At 42.9% G+C, this 28,000-nt stretch overlaps 5 protein-coding genes across 7 annotated transcripts; 3 read left to right on the top strand and 2 right to left on the bottom strand.

Annotated features, from left to right (window-relative positions):
* Window positions 1–3: 3 nt before the first annotated feature.
* b3gnt5b (UDP-GlcNAc:betaGal beta-1,3-N-acetylglucosaminyltransferase 5b) lies at window positions 4–4,308 on the top strand. 2 transcript variants are annotated; one of them, XM_084007477.1, is made up of 2 exons: window positions 4–154; window positions 1,746–4,308. In XM_084007477.1, the coding sequence occupies exon 2, from the start codon at window positions 2,001–2,003 to the stop codon at window positions 3,162–3,164; it is 1,164 nt and encodes a 387-aa protein (XP_083863603.1). In that variant the 5' UTR covers window positions 4–154; window positions 1,746–2,000; the 3' UTR covers window positions 3,165–4,308. The 2 variants fall into 2 exon arrangements, with proteins under 2 accessions (XP_083863603.1, XP_083863604.1); XM_084007478.1 differs by having other exon boundaries at window positions 18–165; window positions 1,754–4,308.
* A 3,267-nt stretch (window positions 4,309–7,575) lies between these two features.
* Window positions 7,576–12,915, bottom strand: eif4a2 (eukaryotic translation initiation factor 4A2). Its single transcript, XM_084008299.1, has 11 exons — window positions 12,817–12,915; window positions 11,275–11,332; window positions 11,059–11,191; window positions 10,637–10,776; window positions 10,046–10,214; window positions 9,853–9,962; window positions 9,383–9,526; window positions 8,858–8,995; window positions 8,641–8,730; window positions 8,448–8,527; window positions 7,576–8,363 (listed from the first exon to the last, which is right to left on the bottom strand). Exons 1-11 carry the CDS (start codon window positions 12,843–12,845, stop codon window positions 8,219–8,221), a joined length of 1,236 nt encoding a protein of 411 aa, XP_083864425.1. The 5' UTR covers window positions 12,846–12,915; the 3' UTR covers window positions 7,576–8,218.
* A 1,078-nt stretch (window positions 12,916–13,993) lies between these two features.
* setd9 (SET domain containing 9) lies at window positions 13,994–15,070 on the bottom strand. Its single transcript, XM_084007622.1, has one exon. The coding sequence runs from the start codon at window positions 15,038–15,040 to the stop codon at window positions 14,186–14,188; it is 855 nt and encodes a 284-aa protein (XP_083863748.1). The 5' UTR covers window positions 15,041–15,070; the 3' UTR covers window positions 13,994–14,185.
* A 223-nt stretch (window positions 15,071–15,293) lies between these two features.
* Window positions 15,294–18,821, top strand: dcun1d1 (DCN1, defective in cullin neddylation 1, domain containing 1). The gene is made up of 7 exons (XM_084008410.1): window positions 15,294–15,388; window positions 16,028–16,241; window positions 16,409–16,577; window positions 16,874–17,004; window positions 17,087–17,169; window positions 17,269–17,365; window positions 18,167–18,821. The coding sequence occupies exons 1-7, from the start codon at window positions 15,386–15,388 to the stop codon at window positions 18,241–18,243; spliced, it is 774 nt and encodes a 257-aa protein (XP_083864536.1). The 5' UTR covers window positions 15,294–15,385; the 3' UTR covers window positions 18,244–18,821.
* A 150-nt stretch (window positions 18,822–18,971) lies between these two features.
* On the top strand, window positions 18,972–26,712 carry ccdc39 (coiled-coil domain 39 molecular ruler complex subunit). 2 transcript variants are annotated; one of them, XM_084008407.1, is made up of 23 exons: window positions 18,972–19,187; window positions 19,921–20,040; window positions 20,167–20,313; window positions 20,385–20,543; window positions 20,630–20,722; window positions 20,826–20,954; window positions 21,036–21,227; window positions 21,349–21,452; window positions 21,559–21,691; window positions 21,955–22,149; window positions 22,273–22,437; window positions 22,544–22,681; window positions 22,833–23,041; window positions 23,135–23,258; window positions 23,340–23,499; window positions 23,578–23,684; window positions 24,160–24,300; window positions 24,418–24,591; window positions 24,739–24,815; window positions 25,001–25,822; window positions 25,948–26,112; window positions 26,181–26,266; window positions 26,477–26,712. In XM_084008407.1, exons 1-20 carry the CDS (start codon window positions 19,089–19,091, stop codon window positions 25,179–25,181), a joined length of 2,847 nt encoding a protein of 948 aa, XP_083864533.1. In that variant the 5' UTR covers window positions 18,972–19,088; the 3' UTR covers window positions 25,182–25,822; window positions 25,948–26,112; window positions 26,181–26,266; window positions 26,477–26,712. The 2 variants fall into 2 exon arrangements, with proteins under 2 accessions (XP_083864533.1, XP_083864534.1); XM_084008408.1 differs by lacking the exon at window positions 26,181–26,266.
* Window positions 26,713–28,000: the final 1,288 nt, after the last annotated feature.

Raw genomic sequence — 28,000 nt, 5'->3', positions numbered from 1 at the left:
GAGGGGTTGACGGTTTAACGAGGGAGTCGGGGGGCGTTTCACCTCCTGTCATCTGAAGAAAAAGTCAACTGAAGGCGGATCTGTGTGGCAGAGAAGAAGACTCGTGGGGAGAGGAGACTGTTGCCCGGATTCAAACACATGTCTTTTTTTGTCGGTGAGTGATCGGTTTGAGTGATGGTGTGATTTTCTTCTTCCCCTTCCCTCCCTCTGTGTGTCTCAAATCTATTTATACAAATGGCGACTGAGGAAGTATGCTCGTGGGGTGGTCTTGTTTTAGATGCAAGACAGAGGGGTGAGGTTCGACGCTGGTGTTTGTGCTCTGCCTTGTGCTCTGCCTTGTGCAGCGAGCGTGACAGCCTTTTAACATGAACTCACAACTACTTGTGAACTTTGTGCACTGAAGCCATTACTAGACCACAGAACAGTACATGAATGAATGCAATTGTAAAGAAATAATGAAAACAAAGAATTTTAAAATAGTAGACCAGCACATACTCTATTCTGGAATGAGTCCTATTGTTGAGTTGACTGATTCCACTTTGCAGCTGTCACACGTCTCCTAGGGCGTCTTCATTAGACAATGCAAGTTGCTATTGTGTGTTTTTGTTGTTGTTGTTATTATAAGGCGGAGATTGCTCTCACAGATGTGGTCTAAGGAAGTTAGCATTTCTCCATGAGACCATGACAAAACATTTGCATGCAAATCATGTGTAACAGTGAAGAAGTGATGGGTAATAGGATATGTGTATGAGCGGTCAAAGAAAAGAGGCATGTTATGGGCCCGGGCATCTGGACAACGGGGTTGTTGGGGTCAGTTCATCCAAATGAAAAGACAATCATTGACATACAGTGTGATAGTGATAGTGAGATGCGTGCCTCTAGCAACCTGAACACAAAGAGGGTACTTAAAGCGTTGGCAAATCAGTGACAAGAGGAAGCGTTGTCGTACTGTAGAACACATAATTGGATGTAACAGAGGTGAGAGTTTTCTCATTATTAGGCAGCGAGAGAGCGAGAGCCATTCTGAGCCAGTGACCCCATTAGGCACAGGCCATTCGGTGATGTTTAAAAAAGCTCTCGGGGTGCGGTGGGAGTCCCAGGCCCCAGGACCATCATGACCCCCCCCCCCCCCTCCCGAGGCCCAGCCGGAAGCGGGCTATTCTAGTCCTGCATTGTACCACCGAGCTATTCTGATGCCGTCTATTGTGTCCGAGTGCTTTCTATGACTCTCAGCGGTTTCAGTGGATCTGCACCTTAAACCCCTCCATTATGGACTGGCTCGCATCGCCACATTTGCTGTGTTGGCTTTTGTATTCAGTTGACCCCGTCCCTTTCACCCCCCCCACCCGCTAACTTCTGACTTTCCAGCCGTGTTTACTAGTCTTGCACAGAGACACTGAACACAAACGGGTGTAGCCAAGTTCAGATCCAACTGCAAAACAGTGAGTCTCTTGTTGACCAATGACTTTCTTACCTTATCACCATGTTAAGTCTATTTTCATTGACATCCTGACGTGATTCATTGCTCAAGTCGATAGCAGATAATCTATTTATGGCCATTACGCATCATAAAAATACATGCTTGGTTAATAGTTACATAATTTTGGAACAGTTTCTATGTAGGGAAGCTGTTGGCCAATCAGGCGTTGTGAATGTGCTGCTTCTACATTTCAACTTCCTCCTTTTGAAAGCAGAGAAGCCCTCGTAGCCACCCCAGTAAGTGTGCTCTCTCTCTCTCTCCTCAGTGCTTGAGATGGTGAAGATGATGAAGGTGACTCTCCAGCTGTCGGGCTGACTGAGCACCGGTTCCTGTTTGCGGATGGAGAACCAGTGACTCCCACCTCCTCTCAAGCCTTCTGCTGGATGTGGAAAAGCCTAGGATGGAAGACCTACCAAGTGCTGCTCTGAGGCACCGGAACAACGCTCTCCACCTCCACCTCCGCCTTCTCGCCGCCTCCTTCACCACCAGCGCCAACCAGACGGGGTGACAAGATTCCAGGATGTTCCTGAACTTCCGCCGGGTGCGGAAGTGCCAGTGTGTGCAGCTGATGACCACCTGCCTGGTGCTGTCGGTGGTGATGATCTGCTGGGAGCAGCTGGACGACAGCGTCGTCAGCCATGTCAAGTCCTACTCCTACCGCTACCTGGTCAACCGCTTCACCTGCATCAACAGGAGCCTCACCATCCCGCGCCAGCAGGCCCGGACCTTCAGCAACTTCCGCTACCTGCTGGACCACCCGGACAAATGTGCCGGTGAGGACGTCCTCCTCCTCCTCTTTGTCAAAACGTCCCCGGAAAACATCGAGAGGCGCAACGCCATCAGATCCACCTGGGGCAACGAGACCTACATCCGGGACGCCCTGGGGGTGGTGGTCAAGGTGGTGTTCGCTTTGGGGGCGCCTCTGGCCCAGGAGGACGAGCCCACGCGGAGCAAGAGAAGCGGGGCTGATTTCCAGAAGCAGCTCGCCCACGAGGACCGTTCCCACGGCGATTTGATCCAACAGGACTTCATAGACTCCTTCCACAACCTGACCCTGAAGCTGATCCTGCAGTTCCACTGGACGCACAGCCGCTGCGCACACGCCCGCTTCCTCATGACCGCTGACGACGACATCTTTGTGCACATGCCCAACCTGGTGAGCTACCTGCAGGACGCCAGCAGCAGGGGCGTCACGGACTTCTGGGTGGGCCGGGTGCACAGGGGGGCACCGCCGATCCGCAGCAGAGACAGCAAGTACTATGTGCCCTTTGAGATGTACCAGTGGCTGTCGTACCCGGACTACACCGCCGGGGCCGGGTACGTGGTCTCCAGAGACGTGGCGGACAAAATCTACCAAGCCACGCTGACGCTCAACGCCTCCCTTTACATCGACGACGTGTTCATGGGCATCTGCGCCAACGCCGTGGGCGTGTCGCCGCAGGAGCACGTCTACTTCTCAGGCGAGGGCAAGGCGCCCTACCACCTGTGTATCTATGACCAGATGATGACGTCGCACGGTCACGTGGAGGATATCTATGACCTGTGGAAGGCGGCGACCCACCCGCAGGTGAAGCAGCAGACTTCGGGGCTCGTAGGGAGGCTTTACTGCGCCGCCGTGAAGATGTCCATCCTTTGTAAACCATACCATTTTAACACCTACCCTTGCAAAGCGGCCTTTTTGTAGGGCGACGTCCGGAATGTGTCAAAGGTCATGATGGAAGGAGGATCATCCGTGCGAATATTACCTCAGTCCTTTCAGTCGGACACCCGCGTCAAAACACTGGACCGCGTTCTGTGTCTCTGAGGCTAAGAGACCAGATTCATGTCTGTCGCCGTGAGCGTGAGATCACAGACAGGATGTGTTGAAGTAGGTCCTTAAAAGGAGCTGTTTAAAACGCTCACACACGGCATTTTAATTCATTCATTTATTTTCCATGTTTCATCTCCGTCTCGGATTTTATTTACACTGCTGTGACACCACGAAGGATTATCAAAAACGTTGTTATACTCACTCTCGCTGGCATTTACCTATTTCATTACCTTCATAGTAAAATACAGTTCCTGATGTGTATATGAATACAGCTGGTCAGTGAGTCACTGATGTGTCAAATCTAAAAATGTCTCCATGTCATGAAGTGCTAAATTCCTCACAGCAAAGTAGAATAGATGTGAAACTGAGAAGACTTTACAAACAGTTCCTGTTCTGAAAATAGCGATACGATGAAGAGCAAAGTGTGGACTCTAAATTGAATATTTTGTTGTTCTAAGATCCTTTTTTTTTTTTTTTGTAAATTTAATTTGCGAAAACATTTTTTAAGGAAATAAAGTATCTCAAGTGAAGGTCAAAGTTTTTGTTATTATTGTTCGTAGCAGTAGGCATGGATCATCGTTTCTGAGGAAGGACTGAAATTGTTTCATTACAGGATGTTAAAGTATCTCAGAATAGCACAACAACTTCCTTACTTACACATTAATACATTTTTACACTTAACTCTTGAACGGGTAACCTGGCTCTGTCCAAATGCACCTACAAGCACCCCTGATGCACTCTGATACCAACATATTTGATCTCATTTGTTAATTCTGTGCAAAAATCCAAAATGTAGAAAACGGTTTTACAGACTGTGCACTAAAGCGAAATAAGAGGATTTCCAAAAATGACAAACTGTTCTTTTAATCTGAGTATTTACGGTAACTACAAAAGGGAACTGTGTTCATGCTTTTGTAACTTTGGTTAATATGCTTTCTGTAAGTTTCTGTATGAGTTCTGTATTTCCCGCAGGCTTATGCAAACATAGCTTTGCATTTCTAAAAATAAATAACTACTATCTAAAGTTGTCTTTAAACGTTTTTCACATTAAAATAAGCCATAAAATGAATACCAAACCAGTATATAAGTAAACAGCAGTGTCTGGCTGCTGCTCATATATCACGTTTTCTACAATCTTAACAACTTTTGGTTAAGACGGGAAGCGTTAAACCACAGTGCAGTGCACGCATAGAAACCAGTTTGCTGAGCAGCAGGGCCGGGTTGGAGGTGCCACACCAGCCTCATTAGAGTGCAAGTAAAAACATCTTGCAAGGAAAGAAGCGCTCAGCGATTTACTACCCAGACACTTTTTTTTTTTTTTTTTTACAAGTGAAGGAATGGACTTTGCCAGATCATGTGTGCTGGAAAACGGCTCACTATGATTTCAATTTTCTTTTTCCATCACGACATGTGATACGCGGAGCCAAGAATAAACCCCGGCATTGGCCAGAAAGTCATCGGGGTCCTTAGGGTGTCTGATCCACAGAGGCATCTGGCACACTGCTAACAATAATAACCTTAGGCTGATCCCGTATCAGTCCTCAACAGACACCAGAAATGTCATGACCCTTCACAGAAATCTGGTGGTAATTTTTTCAAATGTGTGACTGATTAGGACACATGATTGACCATTTCACCCTGTTTATCTCACTGTTTATCCCTTTGTGATGATTTTTCTCACCGAAATTGACTATGAATTGTCCGTATGTTTATTTTTTCACACCTCGTCCTGAAGTGCGATGTTGCCTGGATTAGCTGTCCTTCCAAACAGCTGCTCCGTTTCCGAGGCAACACATAAAGAAGAATAATTCACACGAAGGATAATGACGGGCCTAAACCCACGGCCAGCTGCCCACATCTGTTGACTAAACAGCTGCAGCTAACAGTAGGCATTAGGATACAGACAGATGATTAATATGCAACTCTGTTAATTACAACAAGTAAATCTGATAATGTCAATTGTCGTACAATGTGTGAGAAACTGGTTTGTTATTTTTAGATTTACTGGAAGTGATGGTTACTGTGGAGCGGTCCATGAGGAGTCAGCCACTGACTTCATGATTGAAGCTCATCTTTAGTTACGTGTCCTGGAGCTTTGCAAAATAAATGTGAGGACAAAGTTGACATGCTGGTCAATGTGCCAGCTGAGCCACATGGGAAAGATATACACACTTTTTAATAATTGAAATAACATTTACATAATTGTTTAGAGGTGGTTGTACGTTAGAAATGAAGCTACAGCCAGCAGTTGGTCGACTTAGCTTGAAGTAAAGATGGAAACAGCAACATACAGCCGTATTATTACGCACATTAATGTATGCACAATAGCACGAGTGGGTAAATGCTGAGGTTACAAAAACCTTGGATTAACACGGAATTAAGGATTTGTGTCAGGATGGATTTGTTACTATTCCTTGAAAACGAGTGGCTTGTTTCCTGAACATAAATTCACTGAGATTAGGAGAAAGAGGCTGAACTCAGTCTTGGATATCCTCACAAGTTTGCCTCCATCAGGTCAGGATTTGGTGTTTGGACTTTGCAGGTAAAAGAGTTTGGACCCCAAATATGAGAATTTGTTCCAAAAACATATGTAATAGAGATTGTGACACCACAGAAAACAGTATTTCACATGTTAGTGGGATATCCTGTTCATATTTAATTTAATATTTGAATTTAAATAAGGATGATGTATGGGAATTAACTGTAGATACTATGGACTGCTTAATTTCTAACCTCATAATTTCTCCACATCCTGCTACACAATCTCCCAGCATGCAACCTCTTCATGAGGAAAGACGCTGCTTGTATGTGTTCATCCTTAACAAACACTTACCGGTTATACATTTTGCAACTCCTGTCCAAATGCACCGAGGCGTGAGTCAAGAAAAACTCCCAACATTAAAAGGATATGAGAGATATTCATGTTACATTTCATGTGCAGTCATATCTACTGTGATACAATTATAGATACGTGAATACAGCAAAAACATGTTGTCAAATCGATGTTTGATAAAATACTAAAACAACACAAATACTGCGCATGAGTGCTCAACCGTTAATTTGCAATGTGTTGTATAAAAAGGAAATAGAAAATAGAGGAAGAGGGCATGCAGGGCCTCTGCAGATACAAGCACCACCACACTTCTAGTCGTACCTGATACTTGAGAAAGATCATATTTGTATCAGGCTAAACACTACATATTATATCTGAAAGCTCATATTTGTGTTTTAAAAAAATTCTGAAGAAGCAATTTCGGTAACATTGGGATTTAGCATCCACTGGTTTCTAACTTTGTGCTACCACAAACAATGGTGGATTAATTCAATAAAGCCATTATGTAGAAATAATCAGTCACAAAATATGGTGTCCCTTGTGTGGTAGAAGATATTATTTAAGTGGACATTCATGTTTTTTTCTCGTCTCCACCTGGAGAATCATGTGATTGGTCACATGTTAAATCAGTGAGTGAGTGAGCATCTGTCTGTCCAACGCTAATCTTTTAACCTGCTGCACCAAACTGCATAATATTGTGTCTGGTTATGGCTGCATGCTCAAGGACCACTGTGTGTGTGTTTGTGTATGTGTATGTATATATTATATATATATATACACACACACACACACACACACACACACACACTAGAGTGACGGCAGTTTGCTTTCATTTAAAAGTGCCCTAAAATAGATCAAACTGAACATTACCTTAACCAACCAGATTTAAGTGAGAAAATGTATAATCATGTATGAAGTCTGTAGTTGTGTATCACAAAGCAAAGGAAAGAGCACAAAGAGCCATTCCCCTGCAGTTTTGATATTCATGAGTTAATTCAACTCTACAATGCACTCTTTCCATATGTATTTAAGAGCCTGAATGCTGGTCTCGTCTGCCAAGTCCTCCCACACAGCATCAAATATCCTAATTTCTTTGACTACAGTCACAGGGGTAAGATTCCACTGCTGCTGCTTGCCAGTAGGTGGTGCTGTGTCAAACCTTCCATAACTGTGCCATGATTAGCTGCCCTGCTTTGATCAATACACATCTTTATTTTGTTGTATTAATATGGTATTATTTTGAGCATGTTTGTCCCCCAATTTGAGAAGTTAAACCTCAGTTCCTTTAATTAAGTTAATCCATAATAAAAACAGATTGCTATGAACAAAAAGTGTGCCCATTGGAAGCACAATTTGGACCACAGGGGCCATTACAGCCTAAAAGTAAACCAATTCTCTTCACATCAAGTACATCCTTAAGTGAACAGTAGTACTCCATAACAGACAAACGAGTGTAATTACAGCAATGTCAGTTTATTAAGACATTCATACATTTGTGGAGTAGGAAATCTGAAAAGTAGTCAGGGGTAGAGAGGGTTAGCATTATAGTCTAGTAAGGGTAAAATCACTTGTCAGAAATATGCAGCCAACTGGTGAGAAGTTATGATAGAGCAAGTGGGGGAAAAGGGTACATATAAGTGAACAGTCACAAAATATAATAAAAACCAAGTAAAATTACACTAAAACATAAGTGCCTCTATTAAGCAATCCCACAATACACCACACATATGTCAGCATAGCATAATTTGCAGACTTTATACAGCACTTATACCTTTTAGTCCACAAGTAAATTACTAAATGGTGAAGAACATCGAATACACACATCTTCATTGAACATTGAAAGAAATACCTGATAAGAACCTCGAAGTTTACAGACGCCATGACTTCGTAGCGCAAACCAGCCACCTGTCAAGGTTAGAATCTACAACTGTCCGAGAGGGACCACCGTAGAAATCACCTCGCTTAACACATACCAAAATTCCGATCCAAGGTTTAGCATTGAGAGATTCCCCACCCCCCTCGTATAATATAAGCACAATGCAAGTGGACGATCGCTATCACTGCGTTTAAAAAAAAGAAAAAAGAACCTCAGAGCTCAAATCAGGTCAGCCACATTCATGGGCATCTCCTCCACGGTAGTATTGTAAAACGTCTCAATATCCCGAAGAATCCTCTTGTCTTCCTCAGTGACGAAGTTAATCGCAACACCTTTTCTGCCAAAACGGCCACCACGTCCAATTCTAGAGCAGAGATGAGCCACATTAAGTCACACAGGACAGACCGGATTGGCAGAACAGACTGGTGCGAGATATGATGAAACTTACCTATGAATGTAGTTCTCTCGGTTTGTAGGAAGGTCATAGTTAATGACCAGGGAAACCTGCTGGACATCGATCCCACGAGCCTGGGGGGGGGGGGGGGGGGGTTACAGTTACAGATTAAAGTAGTGTTGACAGGGTGGTTATTTTAGGACTACTACGGGATTATTTATTTTGGCTTTTTCATAAACATACTAACCAGAAGATCAGTAGTGATCAACACTCTGCTCGAGCCAGACCTGAACTCCCTCATAATCACATCCCGCTCCTTCTGGTCCATATCACCATGCTGTAAATTGAGAATGACATATTAGTGTGGAAAATGTGCAGCATTGACATTGATGGGCAGAACAGCACTGGGGAAAAAAAAAAAAAAAAAAAAGTGTCAAGTCAAGCAGGCAGAGAACGGATCCTACCAGAGCAGAGACAGTGAAGTCTCTAGCGTGCATCTTCTCAGTCAACCAGTCGACTTTTCTCCTGGTGTTGAGGAAAATGACAGCCTGGGTGATTGTCAGCGTTTCATACAGATCACACAGGGTGTCCAGCTTCCACTCCTGGGGACATCCATGAAAAATGGTAATGCTTTGTCAACTGAAGCAGAGTAAACTGACAAGTCATAATGGAAGCCTGCCTATGAAGCATTAAAAAAAAACCTCTTTTTAAACAAGCTAATGTGTAACACAGGCTGTTGAGACAAAGGACACTGGACATTAAGAAAGAGGTCCCCCTGAGCCTCATTTCCAACACTGTGCCTTTAATCTCCTTCCCTGGTGTACCCATGCTTACACGGCCACATGAGCTAAACCTGCAAGGCTTGGCTCCTGCAGTTTTAGCAGGGTGCTTTAAGAGAAGAGAAATCTAACATGCCTAAGAGTGAGCGGCAGCTTGCTGGAAAGTTACCGACTAGAGTGTACGGACATTTTACGGGTAAGTAAACCAACCTCTCGCTCCACATTTATGTAGAACTGCTTTATACCCTCGAGGGTAAGCTCTTCTTTCTTCACCAAGATACGAATGGGTTCTCGCATGAACTTCTTGGTCACCTCCAACACCTCTGCTGGCATGGTGGCAGAGAGCAGGACCACCTGGAGGAGCCACATAACAGGTTAACGTAAGATCTCAGAGCACTGGACAGTCAAATGTAAACACTTAAATGCAGACCCAACTGTGGCACTGCACCTCGAGACGAGAGGCTAATGAACATTAAGAAAGAGGTTCAGCCACAGCTCATTTTCAGTACAGTGGGTAATAATCTCCTTCCACGCAATAGTCGGCTAGCATTATTGCATGACACAGAAAATCTGGATCACACAATTATAGCAGACTTCTGTTAATGCAGAAGGGTTCCATATTCAACAATTCAATGATCAATGATGTGCAGGTATTTCAAAAAAATTAAATAAAATCTTACTTGAATGTTTGTGCTCTGCTTCTGGAAGATCTCATAGATTTGATCTTTGAACCCTCGACTCAACATCTCATCAGCTTCGTCCAGAACAAACATCTTGATACATTTTGCAGCTGGACAGAAACGTGGCGTTAAATTTATGAAAATAATAAAATGATTTGAGTATTCTTTTCTAATCTCGACCAGTCAAACTTACACAGATGTCCCCTGTTAATCATGTCGTAGACACGTCCTGGTGTGCCCACAACTATGTGAGGGGCTTCAGCCGAGAGTTTCTGTATTTCACTACGGAGATCTGTCCCTCCAATGCATGCATGGCAGGACGCCCCCATGTAGTCACCCAGAGCTAGAATGACCTTCTGGATCTAATGAGGGGTGACAGCAGCAAAAAAAACAACAACACAATTTCAGGATAATGTGCAGTAAAGATGGCACAACATGGAAACGTCAACAGTATGTGGAATAACTGTTCAGTGATCAGTAAAGTATATGAGAAATCTCCAGTATAGAGTCAGTCCCGAAAGATGGTATGCCATCATATCACTGAGTTATCCACACCAGAGTGAATATTTCAACCACAATCAATTAAATTAAGCCAGATTTTGGACCAATGCAGCCATGGACATAGACTACACCAATCTCAAGGATACTGCATTTCACAATTTCAGAATTTTAAAATTTTGAGAAGGAAAAAAAAAGGGTACCTTAGCAACTGAATCAGTGTCCTCAATATGCTGTCTAGGTCTGAGATACTGGTGAGGTCACTGTGACCTCAGAAACAGCATACCTGCTGAGCCAGCTCTCTGGTGGGAGCCAACACCAGAGCCTGAGTCTCCTTCAGGTCAATGTCCAGTTGCTGCAAGATAGAGATGGCAAACGTGGCCGTCTTGCCAGTGCCCGACTGGGCCTGGGCAATGACATCATAGCCTATCGGCAAGGGGACATATTTACAGTAAGAAAAGTCTTCCAAATCAGTAATAAAGATTGTGAGAATTATGTGGTCATGTGTCACACAAGCAATCGACATATGTCGAGTTCAATTGCCTTCCTGCAGTGCAACTACTTAGATATAAGAAAGGTAACAGTATTGAGTGATCAGTAGTAGTTATAGTTATCCCCATTAATGGGTAAGTCCCGAAAGATGGAAAAGCATCACTTCACTCAAAACAATCCAATTATCAGTTAAAATAAATAAATCAGTTTCTGTACCTTTGATGCAAGGTATGATTGCCCTTTGCTGAATGGCAGATGGCTTTTCAAAACCATATGCATATATTCCCCTAAGAAGAGTCTCCTTCAGGTTCATATCATCAAAGTTGTCCGTAATCTCGTTCCAGTTGCTCTGAAGTAAGAACAGCAGTGTAAGTTCACCAAATGTACATTTTAAACTGCGAGAAGACTAATGCGATTTTGTCACAGACTTACCTCGATGACACCATCAGGCTCCATTCCGTCGGGCCCCCCATGGTCTCTATCTTTTGAGCTGTGTAACAAAAGAGACCAGTCAGAATTCCACAAAAGTCCACTTATCATATCAGCATTGCAAAAATGGAAAAGTTGTCTTGAGGATAGGCTACTAATGGGTCACAACTACAACGAGTTATTCCTACCACAAGTCATGTCAAGACGAGCTTAATGAAAAACTTGTCCATGCTTGTTAACAAGAAATTAAAGTTTGTATGAAACAGTGGCCAGATTACAGTCACATGTGTTAAAACAAAGTAATGTTCACCGTTGATCAATAGACTGCCAACAGCATAATTTAGCGATTAACAGAGGAACAGTGAATATTCACATTTTAATGAGTCAAATATCATGCAAGCCTTGGTTGCTACACAACCGCTACACAACTTCAGCATGTTCCCACGTGGAACGCAGCCTTCGTATAGCATGGAGCCATAATGAACCCTGTATTATATTTTAGGACAAAGCAGGGGAAGAAGTCCAAGATCTGCTTTTAAGAATTTATTGTTGGTGCAAAGATGCCAACTACTATTTCCCCTGTTCAGAGTTGGAGACCTGTGTAGACTTCCTCTGTTCAGACTGCTGCAGTCTACCAGGGATGTGCGATTAATTCCCCCCTTAAAAAAGTACTGCAGGTCTGACGTATCCCCAGTCCCCAGGAAGAGCGCCAGGCTTGGAAGAAAAATTTTACATGGTTGCCAAACCCTGGGCTCATCGTGTGCAAAGTTGCAAAACGCACTAATGTCCATGTGAATGGAGTCGATCTTAAATGAAGCTTGCTTTATAGATTGCAATGATAGGTGGAAAACGTGGGCATTTGTCTACTCTAAAAGACGGAACTTTTTTGTTGCGTCACTTCACAATCTTTCGTAAGCATGGACGGCGCCCCACCTCACCTCAACCGCCTTAACCTGTTTTTTTTTAATACAGCTCTGGGCGTATCTTATTACGGAGACCGGGGCTTTCTGGGGGCACGTGTCAAATTCCACTTGTGGGGCTAAACTACCTGCCCCTCCAAAATTGACCACCTAGGAAACCTAGAAACGTTGAAGTCCGACTCACACGACTACCGTCAACGTTATCGTGTGAAGAGCCAAGCCAGTATGACGGACCGTTGCGGCCTGTGGTGCCATCGGTGGTTTCTGCTGCCGAACTAGGCCAAACTAAAGCCTGGCTCCTCTGATTTGAACACAACCACCGACCACGGCAGCAAAAGGCGTTTTTAAGAATACAGTTTTCAAAATTGTAATATTAGACATGCGATAAAGCCCATGTCGTCCAAATGACTAGTAAGGGCTATTTTAAAATACGGTGTAGCTGGCAGGCTAACGTCTCAAAGCTAACGGTTAGCTAGCCTATCGCACTCGGCGATTGGGGCCTAAGTAATGTTAGCTAGAAAATAAATAATTCGGCAACGCACAGGCCGTGCACTTTAATAGCACTCTCCAGTGCACATGCACGTTGCATGCTGTTTTAAAAAGAGACCTAATGAACACGTTTTACCTGTTGTAATCAGCAGAATCGCCAGACATGATCCGTTCCCAACTTCAGCATGCGACTGGAAAGATCGCTGATGGCGACGCTAACTGCTTTTATGCAGCCGGACTATTTTCACTGATGGACGTAAACGCTCAGTTCCGTTGGCAATACAGTCTCAGTTGGCCAAATTCATGTTTTTATCATACATAATTGTATACGATGTCTACTTTGTACGGATATGTATTGAAATAAATAGATATTTTAACATTAATCCAGCCTATATTACTCGGCGGAAGGATATTGCAGTAAAAAGTAGTGTTTGGGCTGCTATAGTGTCCCTGGTGGGACAAAATTTGTGCTAACGAGATTGCGCAATATCTTTGGACACAGTTCGTGTGAGGCCGATACAGGAGGAGATCGTTTATTCAATACGTGTATAAAGAAAGAAAATGACGGAGTGCGTGAAATAAAAATCAAAAAAGAAAAAGGACGAATTTAAAGAGACGATGTATTCATCCTTGAGACTACTTTTAATTGGCAGCACGTTTTAGAGGGAATGCGGCAGTGAATGCAGTGTTACATTTACCCCCCTTGATAGTGCAGTTTAGGTTTATGTATGACCTGAATAATTTACTCCCATCCTATTTATGGCCTGCATTTAACGTTTGTTGAAACTTCCTTGCTCCAGTGTAACTTTTATTTCATACATCGTTAGTAAAACCTATATTTGGTATATCAGTCTCTGGCTGCAGTTTATTCTTGTGCATTGTGTTATTTTCCAATTCTCATTTTTACACGAATCCCTATAATTTATAAATAGTTCAGCCGATATAACCCCCTGCAACAAAAACCTTTGACAATGACATAAATGAGCAAATCTTTATATAAATATAATAGATAAAAATAGGTGCCATTTTGTATTCAATTCAAATCGACATGAATGCCTTAAATTGCACTTTAATCATGTTTTTATCTTAAATTATAATGTAGTTGTTTTCTTAAGATTAACTGTATAAATAATTTCAGACAAAGTCACACTACCTAAAGTTAGAAACAATTGATTATAATCACAGAAGACTCCGGCTTGGGGTAAATTAAATATATATATATATATATATATATATATATATATATATATATATATATATATATATATATATATATATATATATTCAGCAGAAACAACTCAAGTACCAGCAAAGAAGCGGCCATCATTTTATTTCAAAAGTGAATTAGCCCTTTTTCAACACTGCATCAGTCTGAGATTGTGATGTGCTTTTTTTTAAATACTTAATTTTATTTATAACACAGTCATCAAATATAATCAGTTATATATTTGAATATTTTCTTCAGTTCTGATACCAAAGCAGAAGCAGCAGAGGGCACTTTGCCTCTAATGCACGATGGTGTAGTAGTTGGAGAAGAGTTCCTCCCCTGCTGTAATGTGTCTGAGTGACACAAGGACAACACAGCGGAGAGGCCTCTGTGCGTCGTGGCTATAGGGGACATTAGGCAGATACTGGCGGAGCTGGATGGGGAACTCGTCCGGCACGTCGTACTCCTGGTAGCACACGTTTGCAGGCGACTCTTCGGTGCAGTTGTTCACGTACTGACCCACAGCAAGTGGGTTTTGTGGCCTGGAGGTCAGCCAGCTGGTGTCACTCATCGTGAAAGGTCCCATTCGGTCCCTGCCGCTGCACGACTTGAACACCGCTTTGGAGAGGCCTCTGTCATTCCCATCGACCAAGACACCATCAATGCACCTGAAAACAAACGGGTTTCTGATGGACTGGAGGAGGATTGGCTCGTACGGTTGATAGACCGTGCCAGGGTACATGGCCACTGTAGCTCCTTTGCGCACACATCCTCTGGTGACAAACACTCCAGTCCCCGCAAAGGGCAACGTGCTAGGCTTCCGGTCAACACAGAACCCCAGAGACCGGAACATGGCATCATCTCCACAAGGTGTATTTCCTCCGCATTGGTCTTCTTGGCTTGTTGCCCGTCTGAGAAAGTGAGTTTGAGCCGCTCGGAGTTCCTCGCGAGGGTCCCACCTGAGCAGACCCCCGAAGAGCCGCAACAGGCTTTCGGAAACCTCCTCATCCGGGACCAGTTTGTCTTCGGAGCGTCCCGGCACCTGCCGCAGAGTTTTCTCATTCTTAGACAGGTTCAGTACGACCCACGGTACAAACCTGTGTCTGTACGACCTCCATTTGTTCCGAAATGTCTTCAAGGCGATGCTAAACATTCAGACCGATGTCTGATAGGTCGGACATGGAGGAAGGAGCTTACTTCTTGAATTCTACACGCACTTCCGACAAGTTACTCCAAAATTAAAAGCACACACGGTTCATAGATCCACATTCATCTCATAACTTTGACATAGTGATACATGTGTGTCATGTTTAAGGCAATGGCTAAAACATGTCAACATTTTACACATTATGATATGGCATAATATTATTTTTAAATTAGTTTATACTTTTATTTTTATATGCGATGCTTTAACCGGAAGAACTTTTCACGTGACTCGTAAAACTTTACACGCATTAGCCAGCTGGATGGGTGGAAAGGGAGTCGGGCAAAGACAAACATGGTGAGAAATAATAGCTTTTACTGTGAAGCCTTGATGCAAACGTAAACAATGCTCTCAAACACACACCATTACCTCGGGGTGATTCATGTAGTCAAAAAGATGTACAAATGACCCTTATATTCCCTTTATATGATGAAAACAAACGTTGCTCTCGACGTTAGCATTAGCTAACTAGCTCACGGTGAGGCTAGTCAGCTCGCCGAGTTAGCTAGCTAAGCTTGCTGGCCTTTAAGCCAACTGACACACAAAATTAGCTAACGTTACACACTCCGCGGCAGCGTAAGGTGTTTTTTGTTGTCGACAGCGTTTTCTATCTAACTTTGCTTATTCAACTGATTTAAATGTGAAGATGCTAGCCAGCTAGCCAGCAAGTCAACACATTGCATGTCGGTCTTTGCTGTCAGGGCAACACGGTATGGCAAGTTCTCTGTTATTTAAATGCATTAAACCGTGGTTCCGTGTTTATTTAGCTTACATCTAGCGTACACTTAGTGGTTATTTGGGGGGGAAAGGCTGGTTTGTAATTACCCTGCGGTTGAAAATGCTGTTTTTGACAACCAATAAACAGGCTTGTTTGAATGTTGCTGCTCCACTGTTCGTGTGTTATTGCAACAAGTGTTTTGTATGTCTTTTGTGCAGAACAAGCTGAAGTCCTCACAGAAGGATAAAGTTCGTCAGTTCATGATTTTCACGCAATCTAACGAGAAGACTGCACTCACCTGTCTGTCGCAGAATGACTGGAAACTAGATGTTGCCACTGACAAGTTTTTCCAAAATCCAGAGCTCTATGTTTCAAATCTAAAGGGGGCCTTAGACAAGAAGAAGCTCGACCAGCTGTACAACAGATATAGAGGTATGGGATGTCTTTTAATGTGCAAGAATAAAGCACCACACTTAGTCATTGCACCTTTCAGCTTGTTACAGATGTTTTAGATTTTTTAGGAATATATAACATGGAGCAATGTTGAAAATATTGAATCCCATTCATTGAAAAAGTCCATATGACACTCTTCTACTCAGATCCTCATGATGACAACAAGATCGGCATTGACGGGATCCAGCAGTTTTGTGACGACCTGGCTCTGGATCCAGCTAGTATAAGTGTCCTCCTCATAGCCTGGAAGTTCAGGGCAGCAACGCAGTGCGAGTTTTCAAAACAGGAGTTCATGGATGGCATGGCAGAACAGGGGTGAGAATGTTTGGGAAGTGTATCATCAAACTCACAGAGCCACTGTACTATATAAACTATTATATTTACACATATGATGTGCAGCAAAAAATGGTGCTGGGGTTTGTTCGGAAGCTGTCAAATACAAGCCAGTTATCTCTTTTTTAAGTTTTACTAAGTCGCCATTATTCACACACACATGAGCTGTTTAGGTTTACAACAAACAAAGTTGAGTGTACTCTTCTTTAAAAAAAAACAAAAAAACAAAACATTCCTCTTTGTCCAGCAAAACTCAACAGTCTGCTTTGATTCCCCAGGTGTGACAGCATAGAGAAGCTAAAAGCTCAGCTGCCAAAGATGGATCAAGAGTTAAAGGACCAAGGGAAATTTAAGGACTTTTACCAGTTTACATTTAATTTTGCAAAGAATCCTGGTCAGAAAGGGTTGGGTAAGAATAATTTGAATGCTTATCATCATCATCAGCTTTTTGTTTGTTGAATGTATATTGATTATTTATGATACTTTGACAGATTTAGAAATGGCAATTGCATATTGGAATTTAGTTCTGGCTGGAAGATTCAAGTTCCTGGACTTGTGGAACACATTTTTAGTTGTAAGTTGATCACTCAAGTTTCTTTTTCGGTCTTAAAATAATGCAAATATTATTACTTCCCTTGGACATTGTTTCAACTTTTCCCTATATCCTTTGCAGGAGCACCACAAAAGATCAATCCCTAAGGACACTTGGAACCTCTTACTAGACTTCAGCACAATGATCACAGATGACATGTCGAATTATGATGAGGAAGGTTTGTACAGACACGCGGCTGAAACTGGACCCATCTATCACTACAGAGTGGCAAAGTCCCGCCCCTTCCACTAGACTCCCATGGGACCTCTGAGATCGTATATATGCCCCGAATTAGAAATATGTTGTTTGTGGATTTAAATATTTGTTCACGTCAAGAGTTTGACTGTTTATTGTGCAATTGTTCAGTTTAAGGCTGCAGAGAAAACACAATGAGAAAGACTACATGTCGCGTATGTGACGTCACGTCATCACCCTTTCTCACAGCGATTTAGTGCAGATCAAACAAAGATGCCGGTATGTTTTGTTCCTGAATGTTCCCATTCCAGCAGGTACGGCTGTTCATTCTTTCTGTTCCCGTCCAATGAGAAGACGGGGAATCGCTGGCTCAAACTGACTTATATCATTCATGCCAAGAGCAGCAAAGAGCGGCCTCACACAAAATCTACCATTATCAAACTTATTCGTGATAAATCGTCGTTTTTTTGCATGAAAAATTATATTTAAAAACCACAAACAACATATGTGAAATTCATGGCACAATTCAAACAGGACCAGAAAATAATTTTGATCTCGCCATAGGAATACATGCATCAGAAATTCATATTGAGGTCCCATGTACCGGAAATAGAAAGGCGGGACTTCGCTTACTCTATGTGGATACAAGTGTCATTGACCTGTAATTTGTTCCTACACAAACTGCTTCACAGGCCTATTATGGTGTTCCAGTATTAAAATATCAGATCAGTCCATAATCATGTCGTCAGTCATTGTGTAATTTGTCCGTCTGTTCTTTCAATAGGAGCATGGCCTGTCCTTATTGATGACTTTGTGGAGTTTGCACGACCACACCTCGGGACCAAAAGCACAGCAGTTTAAAGAGTTGCTTTCCCGATGGGAACATCCACGCGAGGTTTCTGAAACCCAGAGAGCGCAGTGAATCGAGGACAAGGGGACCGCACTGAGCTGAGAACTATGTTGCCTTTTCAACACTCAGGACTGAAATATTTTACACAACAGAGACTTTATACATGTACGTGTGTATTTGCATATATAAAAAGGCATATCTCTTTGTTGGTCAACTTGTGGTGGTATGGAACTTTGATCTTAAGTATTGGGCTTTTTGTGTGCGCTCAAGCCAACTAGAGAGGAGTCGCCATCTTCGCCCACATGGTTCGTTGATGTGGTTGGGCTCCGTTCGAAAGCAGGTAGATAGACACACTTTTGAATTATAATCTAAACATGACGGGGGGGTTTGCGAGGTGATGTTCTTCTTTAATTATTGAATTTTAATACTCTTATGTAAATTCCTGATTTTGTTTTTGTTTTATGAAACATTTGTGCGACAAGTCAGTATAAAAAACATTGATTGTAATTTTTTAAGCATAATGCTGTTTGTTTAACCACAAATGTACAAAGATAAAAATAAATGTTTCAATTTGGTATCTTTAAAGCTGCCAGGCCTCTGTGTTTATGGGTTTAAAAAAAGGAGTCATTTAGAAGTCCTTTTTGTAACCCCTGACTGGCATTTCCTGCCTCATGCTTCCTTGTGGTGACGTCGTACTTGCGGTTGCTATGGGCGACTGACAACGGATCGTTGGCAACAGCGACGGGGAGCGAGAAACAACTGATAGCAGCAGTTGTTGATAATAGAGCGGAAGCAATAATCACTTTAACTGATAGTTTCGTTATTGTGAAGAGGCGGAGTCGAACACTGCAGGGAAATGTCGAGCACTGTTGATGCGGTTGTATCCGAGATGGGCTGGGACGAGCGCCATGAAATCCCCGAATCTAACGCGGAGAACAAGGCGTTGACAGAAGAGGTGAGTGTGGGAAGGTTCCAACGCGAATTATTCATCACACCCAAAATAGCCTCCATATGTCCACGTTAATAACTGATCCTATTAACCTGACAGATGCCGTCAAACTGAGTAGATGCTTGAATTTTTACGAGTATGAAAAAAAGGTTTCAATTTGACAAATGAATATCTGCAGGTTTAACCATGGGACGAAGGAAATAGCAATATGTGACGTTTATTAGACAGAACTAATGAATTAAAATTAGTTTTATAATATGAGTTAAAAAGTTTCCACTTATAAATGAAATATACAATTTTGTTAAGAAATTTACAAATCAACTGTCTCATGGATTTAGAATTAACACTGGAAACCAACAGGAATAAGCTTATAATATCTGCGCTCTCTTATTCCTGTAATGTTTACCTGTTTGTATAACTTAATGTATAATCCTACATATTTGCTTAGTTATTGCATAATATGACAATATAACTAATGGGATTGATTGATTCCAGATCATGAGGCACACAATCATAATGTTTTACTACTTAAGCTTGAGAATAACTGTGACATTATGTTCTACACTACAACCATATTGTAATTATTACATCATCCAGGCCACGTCTCTCAGACAACTTGGGTTCACAAGTTCTAACTTGTGCTTCAGATAAATGGTGAAGACAGCTCACAAGAACAAACACGTTGCACCCCCTATGTTATGTATGGCATATTTTTAATACGATGACTTCCTCACAACAGATTCGTAAAAAAGAGACAGAGACGGTGCAGCTGGGAAACAAACTTGAGGAAAACAAGGATCGGAAGCAGTCAATGACCGACTTCCTCAAAAATGCAAAACAAGAGCTGGAAAATACCGAGGTAGTTACAATATCTAAGAGTATGTATATGTGTGTCAGACAGGTGTGTGTATCTTCCAGTAATTGTGTTATAGTCACAGCGTTGGGTATTGTTGGTTATTTCCTCGTTTCGATTTTCTGCACACAGGCTCTGTGCAAGGCGAAGGGAAGGGAAGGAGAGCTAGAGAAACACCTCACAGCCCTCGCCGAAAGGGAGGAAGGTCGCCTGGCACAGGAGACGGCTAAGATGGAGAATTACCACAGATCTTTAGTGGAAAGGAAGAACATGCTAGAGGTCTATACCGTCTACAGCATATACACTTTAATGTGGAAACAACTATACTTAATGTTTGTCTACATCCTCAGAACCACATCTTCAAGGCCAAACAAAAGACAGAGGAGTTTAAGAACCAGATGAACTGGGACCAGCAGACCATGGAAGCCTTTTTAGAGGAGTCGGAACGCAAAGATGAGGAAACCATGACGATCATTAAGTACGCCCAGCAAGATGAGCAGAGGATCAAGGTGAGAAGAAAAGGGTCGTATCTACACCGATTCTGTTTGCAGCCCAACTCTGACTAGCTAACAACTCTGTCATCTCTCCGATGCAGTCGCTCACTCTGGCTATAGAAAAGACGACACTAGAGGTCAATAAAAAGCGCAAAGCACTTGACAGAGAATTGGCGGAGACCCTATCCACACAGGTAAGAAACCAGACGTTCTCGCTTTGAGAGATTGAAATCTTGGAGCCCACAGAACATCACAGCGTTTACTGAGAATACACTTTTGTCCTTGTTTCGGAAACAGGTTGCCCTGGATCAAACTACAGAACATCTGCAGCAGGCCCACCTGGAGACGCAGCAGCTCATCCACCAGTGGGAAAACACTATCAAGCAGATGAAGCGGCGAGACGCTGAGTTGCACCAGTGTGCTCTGGTAAATAAAAGCCATGCCGACTCAAAACGGAAACACAGCAACCTTTGAACAATATTCCCGTCTTGTCCTTCACACGTCCAGCTACACGCCCAAGCCAACCGAAGAGTCAGGGAGAGGAATGCTACCATTGCAGAGAAGACGTGCTTTCTGGACACTGAAAGGAACAACAACAGGGAAACTGAGAGGGAGAGAACCGTGGCCGGCCGACAGGCCGTGAAGCTGCGGCAGGAATTGAAGGAGAAGGAGAGTTGCTGCAGTAGGCTGAAGGACGAGGTCAGCTTGTTTTTTAACTACCAAACTTTATGTCACTTAAAAGTCTTGTCATTATCCAAATATTTCCAGTTGTGGCCTCAAAGATTGTTTTTTTTATGAGTGAGCAAATCGTGTCTTGCAGTTGAATACCTGCAAAAGCACACTGGACAACAAAACCGCTGACGTAGAGGCTGCAACATCCCACCTCTCCAGAATGAAGAGAGACACCCAGGAGAACGATGCCAAGTCAGTCTTACAACACGTCTGTCGCTAACCTCCCTGTCTTGCTTTAATATGCAAGCTCTGTCTCTGTGTGTGTGTGTGTGTGTGTGTGTGTGTGTTTGTGTTGTAGACTCAAGCAGGCCAGGGTCTACAATGTTGCCCTGGACGAGAAGCTGAGAGTTGTGACTCAGACCGCCCTTAGCGAGGAGGACAGAGCTGCACAGATGGACCAGCTCCTCAAGGACGAGGAACAGGAAATCAAGGTCAGCAGCCTAAAAAACGAAAACTTAAGTTAAAAGTGTGTGTGCTTTGTGATTTTCTTTGCCCTGGGTTTTTACCTCTCAGGCTATACACAGAACTTCACCCCTCTGATTGGCTGAATGATGTGTGTGAACTGAGCTCCAGACACTATACAAACACTCAATAAACAGACGTTTAAATGTTTCTATAATTGACTATATTCTATTAAAAACACAACACTTCGATTTGCTGTAAAGATACAAAGGCGATGCGTTGTTTGTTCCAGGATTTGGACATGCAGCTGCATGACTTCCAGCAGGAGCTTTTTTGTGGTAAGGAGCGTTTGCAGGCCCTCAAGACCAAAGAGAAGAACTCTATCGGCCAGGTTTCAAGGACTCAATCCACCATCACCAGCCTGGACAGTCAGCTCCGAAAAATGGAGAAGGAATTAATAAGACAGCAGATGATCACGAACGAACAGGCATGCTTTACTAAAAAAACACACACACACAATTATGACTTTCTCGTTCTTTCATCACAGCTTCCCCTTGTCTGGTGCAACAGCAATATTCAGAGTTTCCTTTCATGCTCCTGCATCGTGTAGGACTCCCAGATGATCGGCCTGGGCAGAAAACTGGCCCGGCTGCAAGGTGACATCAGATCAGATGAAAAACAGGTGCTTGACATGAAGATCGCCGAGCTGGCGAAAGCCCTCGAGGAGAAGAAGGACACGGCCAACATGCTCACCAACACACTCAAGGAGACTGAGGTGAGTCTGATTATTTATTTGTCACCTCACGTGTTACTTTTGGGCATTTTTCACACAGCGAAGCCATGATTTATTTCCATCTCACGCGTGTCTTTGTCTCTGAAAGGATGACATCCGCGCTTTGAGGAAGGTGATGGAGAAGTCGGAAGCTCAAAATAGAAATCTGGGAGACAAGGTAGAGGAGCTGATGCTCATCCATGCCACCAATGAGAAGGAGCTGAAGAGACTCAGGCTCAGGAAACAGGTACAACTAACTGATGTCCATTCTAACCTCAAAATCTAACCTGCAATTATTGACATTTTCTTTGAAGAGTAAGATCATTTGATAAATTTCACTATTAGGACTTAGTCATTATGGCATTATGTGTCTGAAAACTTCACGTGTTCCCGATCAGGACTACATGGTGGAGCACAACATCATGAAGATCTGGGTCAAGCGTGTGAGGGATCTGCTGTACAACACGGCGAGCAGCGTGCTTTCCCTGGAGAAGAGGAAGCTGGAGCTGCACAAAGTCATAAAGGAGAGGGAGGAAGAGGTCAAGGTCTACAGAGAAATGCTCAGCCAGCAGCTCAAGATCAGTGATCAGGAGAGACAGAGACTCAGGTAAAAAAAATTAAAAATCAAAAACCTACATCTTCAACTCCAAATCTAAAGATATATCATGATCACTTTCCTTCGCCTTTGATTCCACGTCAGTGCCGAACTGAACGAGAAGCTGTCCAAGATCAACGCCATGAGGAATCACTTTGAGGTTGTGTTGCTTCTGATGGCGGCTCCCGAGGGGGAAGAGCAGAAATCTCAGGCGTACTACATCACAAAGGTAAGAGGTCTTTGAACGCACCGCTGCGTTACATGCGGACGTCTGTTGGCGCTGACCAGCACTCTGAATGGCTTTCATCAGGCTGCACAAGAGAAAGGGGAGCTCAAGCAGACGGGAGACCGTCTGGATGCGGAGATCCGCAAGGTGGAGCTGGAAAACAGAGCTTTGGAGAACACCATTCGTTTGTTCGACAACAGCAACTCGGCATTTCGCAGTTCCCTCAGCAGAGTCAATGAAGCCAGTACGTATGACCAGGTAGACTGAATTAGGCGAAATCAGCATCAACACAATCACAAAGTGAATTGGTTTTTGGTTTCAGGTCCAGAGATGCAGGAAAATCTGGAGTTAGAAGAGCAGTTACGGGCAGCTGAAGAGTCACTGAAGCATAAGAAGAGACAAGTCAAGGAGCTCCAACAGGACTTACAGGTTATTCCTATTTATAGACCGTGTCAGTACAGATGGTTCTTGAACACATAACGCATCATCCTAAATCAGGAACATGTCCCATCACATATCCTGTAGAAACTTTTCCCCTCAATTCCTCAGTTATTCCCACTATGGTCGTCACTTTTCGGATGCTCATAATATAGGGTCGCCCATGAAGTTGGAACCATTTGCCAATGTCTTAAATAGCGCCAAACAGATGTTATGCATGAATTAATTTCACCTACATAATGTAATCATTGCACCTGGTCAAACCTGGGCAACAGTGTAGTTAAAACCCCGTCTTTTAAAATCGACTTCTTCCCGTTCATTCCGTCTCTTCACTATTATACAGGCTTGTTGTATTGTTTTGCGGTCTCCCCGAGAGAGTATTGGGTCGCGAATAAACTCACCCGACAGCAATATTTATCCGAGTCACCTGAGGCTTCAAGTCCTTGCTTTTGTGTGTCATTTCCAGGACATGAACAATACCTTGGAGGGCCTGCTTCGAGGAGAGCAGGTGGAGAACGATAAGATCCAACGCAAACAGCCGCTCGTCAGCAAAGTGAACAAAGAAATCTCTTCCCAGCAGGAGAAGGTCGATAGAGCCACAAAGCAGGTTTGATGCTTTTCTTGTTAAATAAAGGAAATAAAGGAAAAATGTTGTGTGTGTATCTTTGACTACATACGTTCATGAGCAGTCATCATAATGTCTTTTTCCTTGTGTGTCTGCCAGTGCTCCAAGCTGACCAAAGAGGTCCGCTCAGGAAGAAACTCCGGGACGTTTGAGGAGAAGGACATTGAGCTGAGGGAGTTGAACGAATTCAATAAGAGCATCAACAACATGCTGAATAAAGCCATGGAGGACAAACCTGACCTCAGATCAGTGTTGGAGCCATACTTCCTACAGGCAAATAGCAACTGTGTTGTTTTTATATTCAGAGGGTTGATAGGAGGTTTGGCGGTGATAGGTTGTGCTTTACTGCTACTTATGAAGTCATTCATGGGATTTATAGAGTTTCCTTAACTTTGAGTGTCTTTTTTTTTGTCGTGCCAGGCCAATCTGCCCCTTCCATCTCCGTCTTCCACTCCTTCCAACCGCCGGAGCTCCAAGACAACCTCTATCTCATTCAGGTCAGACCATCAATTCTTAAAAAAAAAACCTCTTTAAAGGATCGGACTGGTGATGAAAAATGCGTACTAGCAAAATTGGATCTTTTCTTAACTGAATATAATCAGTCAGATGAGACTCTGGTTGATATATTAAAATATAGAATTGATATAATACGTTGAAGTATTCCTCTATGTCGGTGCTGTAGGTCTCCTGCGTCCTCAGCCAGCAGCAGCCCCAGAGCCTCTGCACTTCACTCACCTGGGCTGAAGACTGTTGAAGTGGGTTTGGATCTGTCCAGGTCCCCCCCTCCTTTCACCACCTCCCCTTGGTCCAGCCCTGCGAGCAGCAGCAGCAGCAGCAGCAGCAGGAAGTTAAAGAACCCGTAGATTTATTATCACACTCGTTTTATCGTTGTGGATGAAGCACAGGAGAAAAAAGTAATAGTTACTTAGTTGCAGCATCAGACGTTGAATGTTCAATTCTGAAATGTGTGCAGTCTTTTAATGCATTAGAATGTTATTATTCATTTTATTCATATTCTTTGTTATTTGTAGAATTTGTCTGGATGTGTGATTTGACTGGATTCATCGCAATATGTAAAAAGTTAAATAGTTAATTTAAAAAAAACTAATTTTTACCCAATAAAACACATCTTAAAAATCATGAACACCAGTGATTTTGTTTGTTTTAAGCTAAATTAAACACTTTTAACAGCAAAACCTCAATCTTGATCTGTTTCCAGTGTAGAAAATGACTCTTCCTCACATTTCATTGAACAGTATAAGTTAGTGTTAACCTTACCTGCTGTCCCGCCCAGATAAGTACTCACCTATTGTTTATTGCCACGCCTCTGCATACGGGTCACTTCCTCGTACGGAACAAAGCCAGACACTCTGTGGAAGCAGAGGGAACACTCGGCCTCTACGCATTTTGCACACTCTTTTTTTAGGGAGGGGGGGATAAAGCTTCAGCATGCTGCTGCTCATCCTGTTTGCCGGATGCTTGACCTCATGTCTTACACAGACAAGTGAGTACACTGAAATCATTGGGAAATGGAAACCTTTATAAACGTTTGTACTGTGAGTACATTTATTGAGCTGTAGTGAGCAGTTCAACTGTCTAGATTTAAAATGGGGTCTAATTTCTCCCCAGCAAATGTGGCAACAACTGCTGCACCGACAACTGCTGCACCGATACCTCCTGCACCGACAACTCCTGCACCGACAACTACCCCGGCGACAACTCTCCTGGGGACAACTTCCCCCGCTCGGACGACCAGTAGCATAGTTCTTTCACGACCTCCTTTGTTCGATACTGGTAAGGGCCTTTAAGCTCACACAACATGATTGATGCCTGATATTAGTTGAATTAATTTCCATTTATAGGTCCCACAGTTGTGGCAATCCTCCAGGCAGCAGTGCAGTCCACTGTTGAGCTGAACGAAACAACAATAGCTCCACTCCTGCAGCAGGTAACTCACCGACCTCGTCCACTGTCTTCACAAATATTTGTGTCTAGCGCTGTCTTTCACTTCTGTGATGAGAAAACATAGGAGGAGTAGTAGGAGTAGAGTTATCTGATGTCATCTGTGCGGAACACCATCTGATAATGCGCTGTAGTCATCGACTGTATGGTCGACACGGACCTGAATAGTGAGTTTAAAATGACTTGTGTGTTTCAGCTCATCAATGCGATCCAGGCGAGTCAGGAAGGATTTGGACCGATCTTTACGCTAACCGTAAAGAACATCACCAGAGTCTGAAACCTTTACTCGTGGGTGCCCGTGTGTGTATTTTTACACAATGAACTGATTGTCTCCATCTTAGAAACACCTTAAACCACAAAGTCATAAACACAGAGTATATTTTGTCAAAGGAAATACAAGTACATGGAAAAAATAAAAGAGCATTAACCCCACATTCAGACTGAATTGTCATTTTTGTTGGACTTCACTACTTTAATTCAGTGTCAATAATGTAATTGAGTGTCAATAATAGAGTGTCAGTCTTACGGGCAGGATGAAAACAACAACACATCAAGAATGTTCAATGTTCTGATGAAGAGGTGTTTCAAACACTATAATTATGCAAAAGCAGTCTCTGACAGACCGGACGGACTAGGTTGTCATTGGTGATGATGAAGCCTGTTTTATTGGCAGCGATTTGCAGAACGTAATGACTTGAGAATCAATGACTTCCAGCCCGGTATGTCTCAACCATCACACGTCAAAGCAGACGCATGAAAGTCACCTTCTATTACCGTGTGGGTTTAAAAAGCTACTTTCACTCATTCAAATCCAAGTAGATAGTTTAGACTCAGGATGGGTCAGTGTATAACTGTTGTTGTTAACAAACGTCTCAGCCGAAGGGGCTCAAAGGAAGATGATGTTACAGATGAGAAAGTTGGACAACGAACAAAGTCTCTTTCAAATTGGTTCAGGCATCTCCGAAACCGTCGATCTGAGCGGTAAGACTTGTTTGTGTGTTACTTGAGAGGAACACCACCTAAATGAACCATTCCAACGTGTTGTTTCCATGGCCTAAATTCAATCCATACTTATGAACAAGAAACCAGAGAGCTTTATTCCAAACCTGTGATGCGTTCAAGTATAAAGTCAATAACTAATCCATAGACAAAGAGCAGGAGACTGATTTAGAGGACCTGCAAAATGTTTTTTTTTTTTTTTAATACCCAAATGAGTTTCATTTTGACAGAAAATGTAGCCGTATACTTGTCCCTGGTGCACTCATGTCATCTATAACCCTCTCGATTCATTGTCTGTGGAGCCTTTCCAGACTTGAGGACACAAAAACTTGAATTTTGGGAAGAGTTGTTGATGTTTACCTTATTTCCGACTGTCTTAGACCATAGGCATCACAAAAGCAAAACGTGTAAAATTGTAAAATTTAATTATCAACATGGTAATCATATTTTTTAGAAAGTATAGAATCAAAGTAGCGGAGGCTCAGACATCCTGAATTTTAGGTTTGAAAAAGGTTCTACATGATGCAATATGCGTTTGTCAGACCTCCTTGCATTCCACAGGTTTTGGTCTCTGAGCTCAGATAAGATTTTCTTACATTTTTTCAATCAGACCGCTCCGGTATCACAGAAAGCTCACAGGTTTTATACCACTGCAGCTCCCGGAGCCACTGAAGTCTGTTACATTATCATGTACGTGGATATTGAGTTGCAGGAACATATC

This window comes from Eutrigla gurnardus (genome assembly GCF_963514095.1).
Source record: "Eutrigla gurnardus genome assembly, chromosome: 4".
Classification (NCBI taxonomy): Eukaryota; Metazoa; Chordata; class Actinopteri; order Perciformes; family Triglidae; genus Eutrigla; species Eutrigla gurnardus.
Note: the sequence above shows the minus strand (reverse complement) of the source record. Positions and strands in the feature narration are given on the sequence as shown.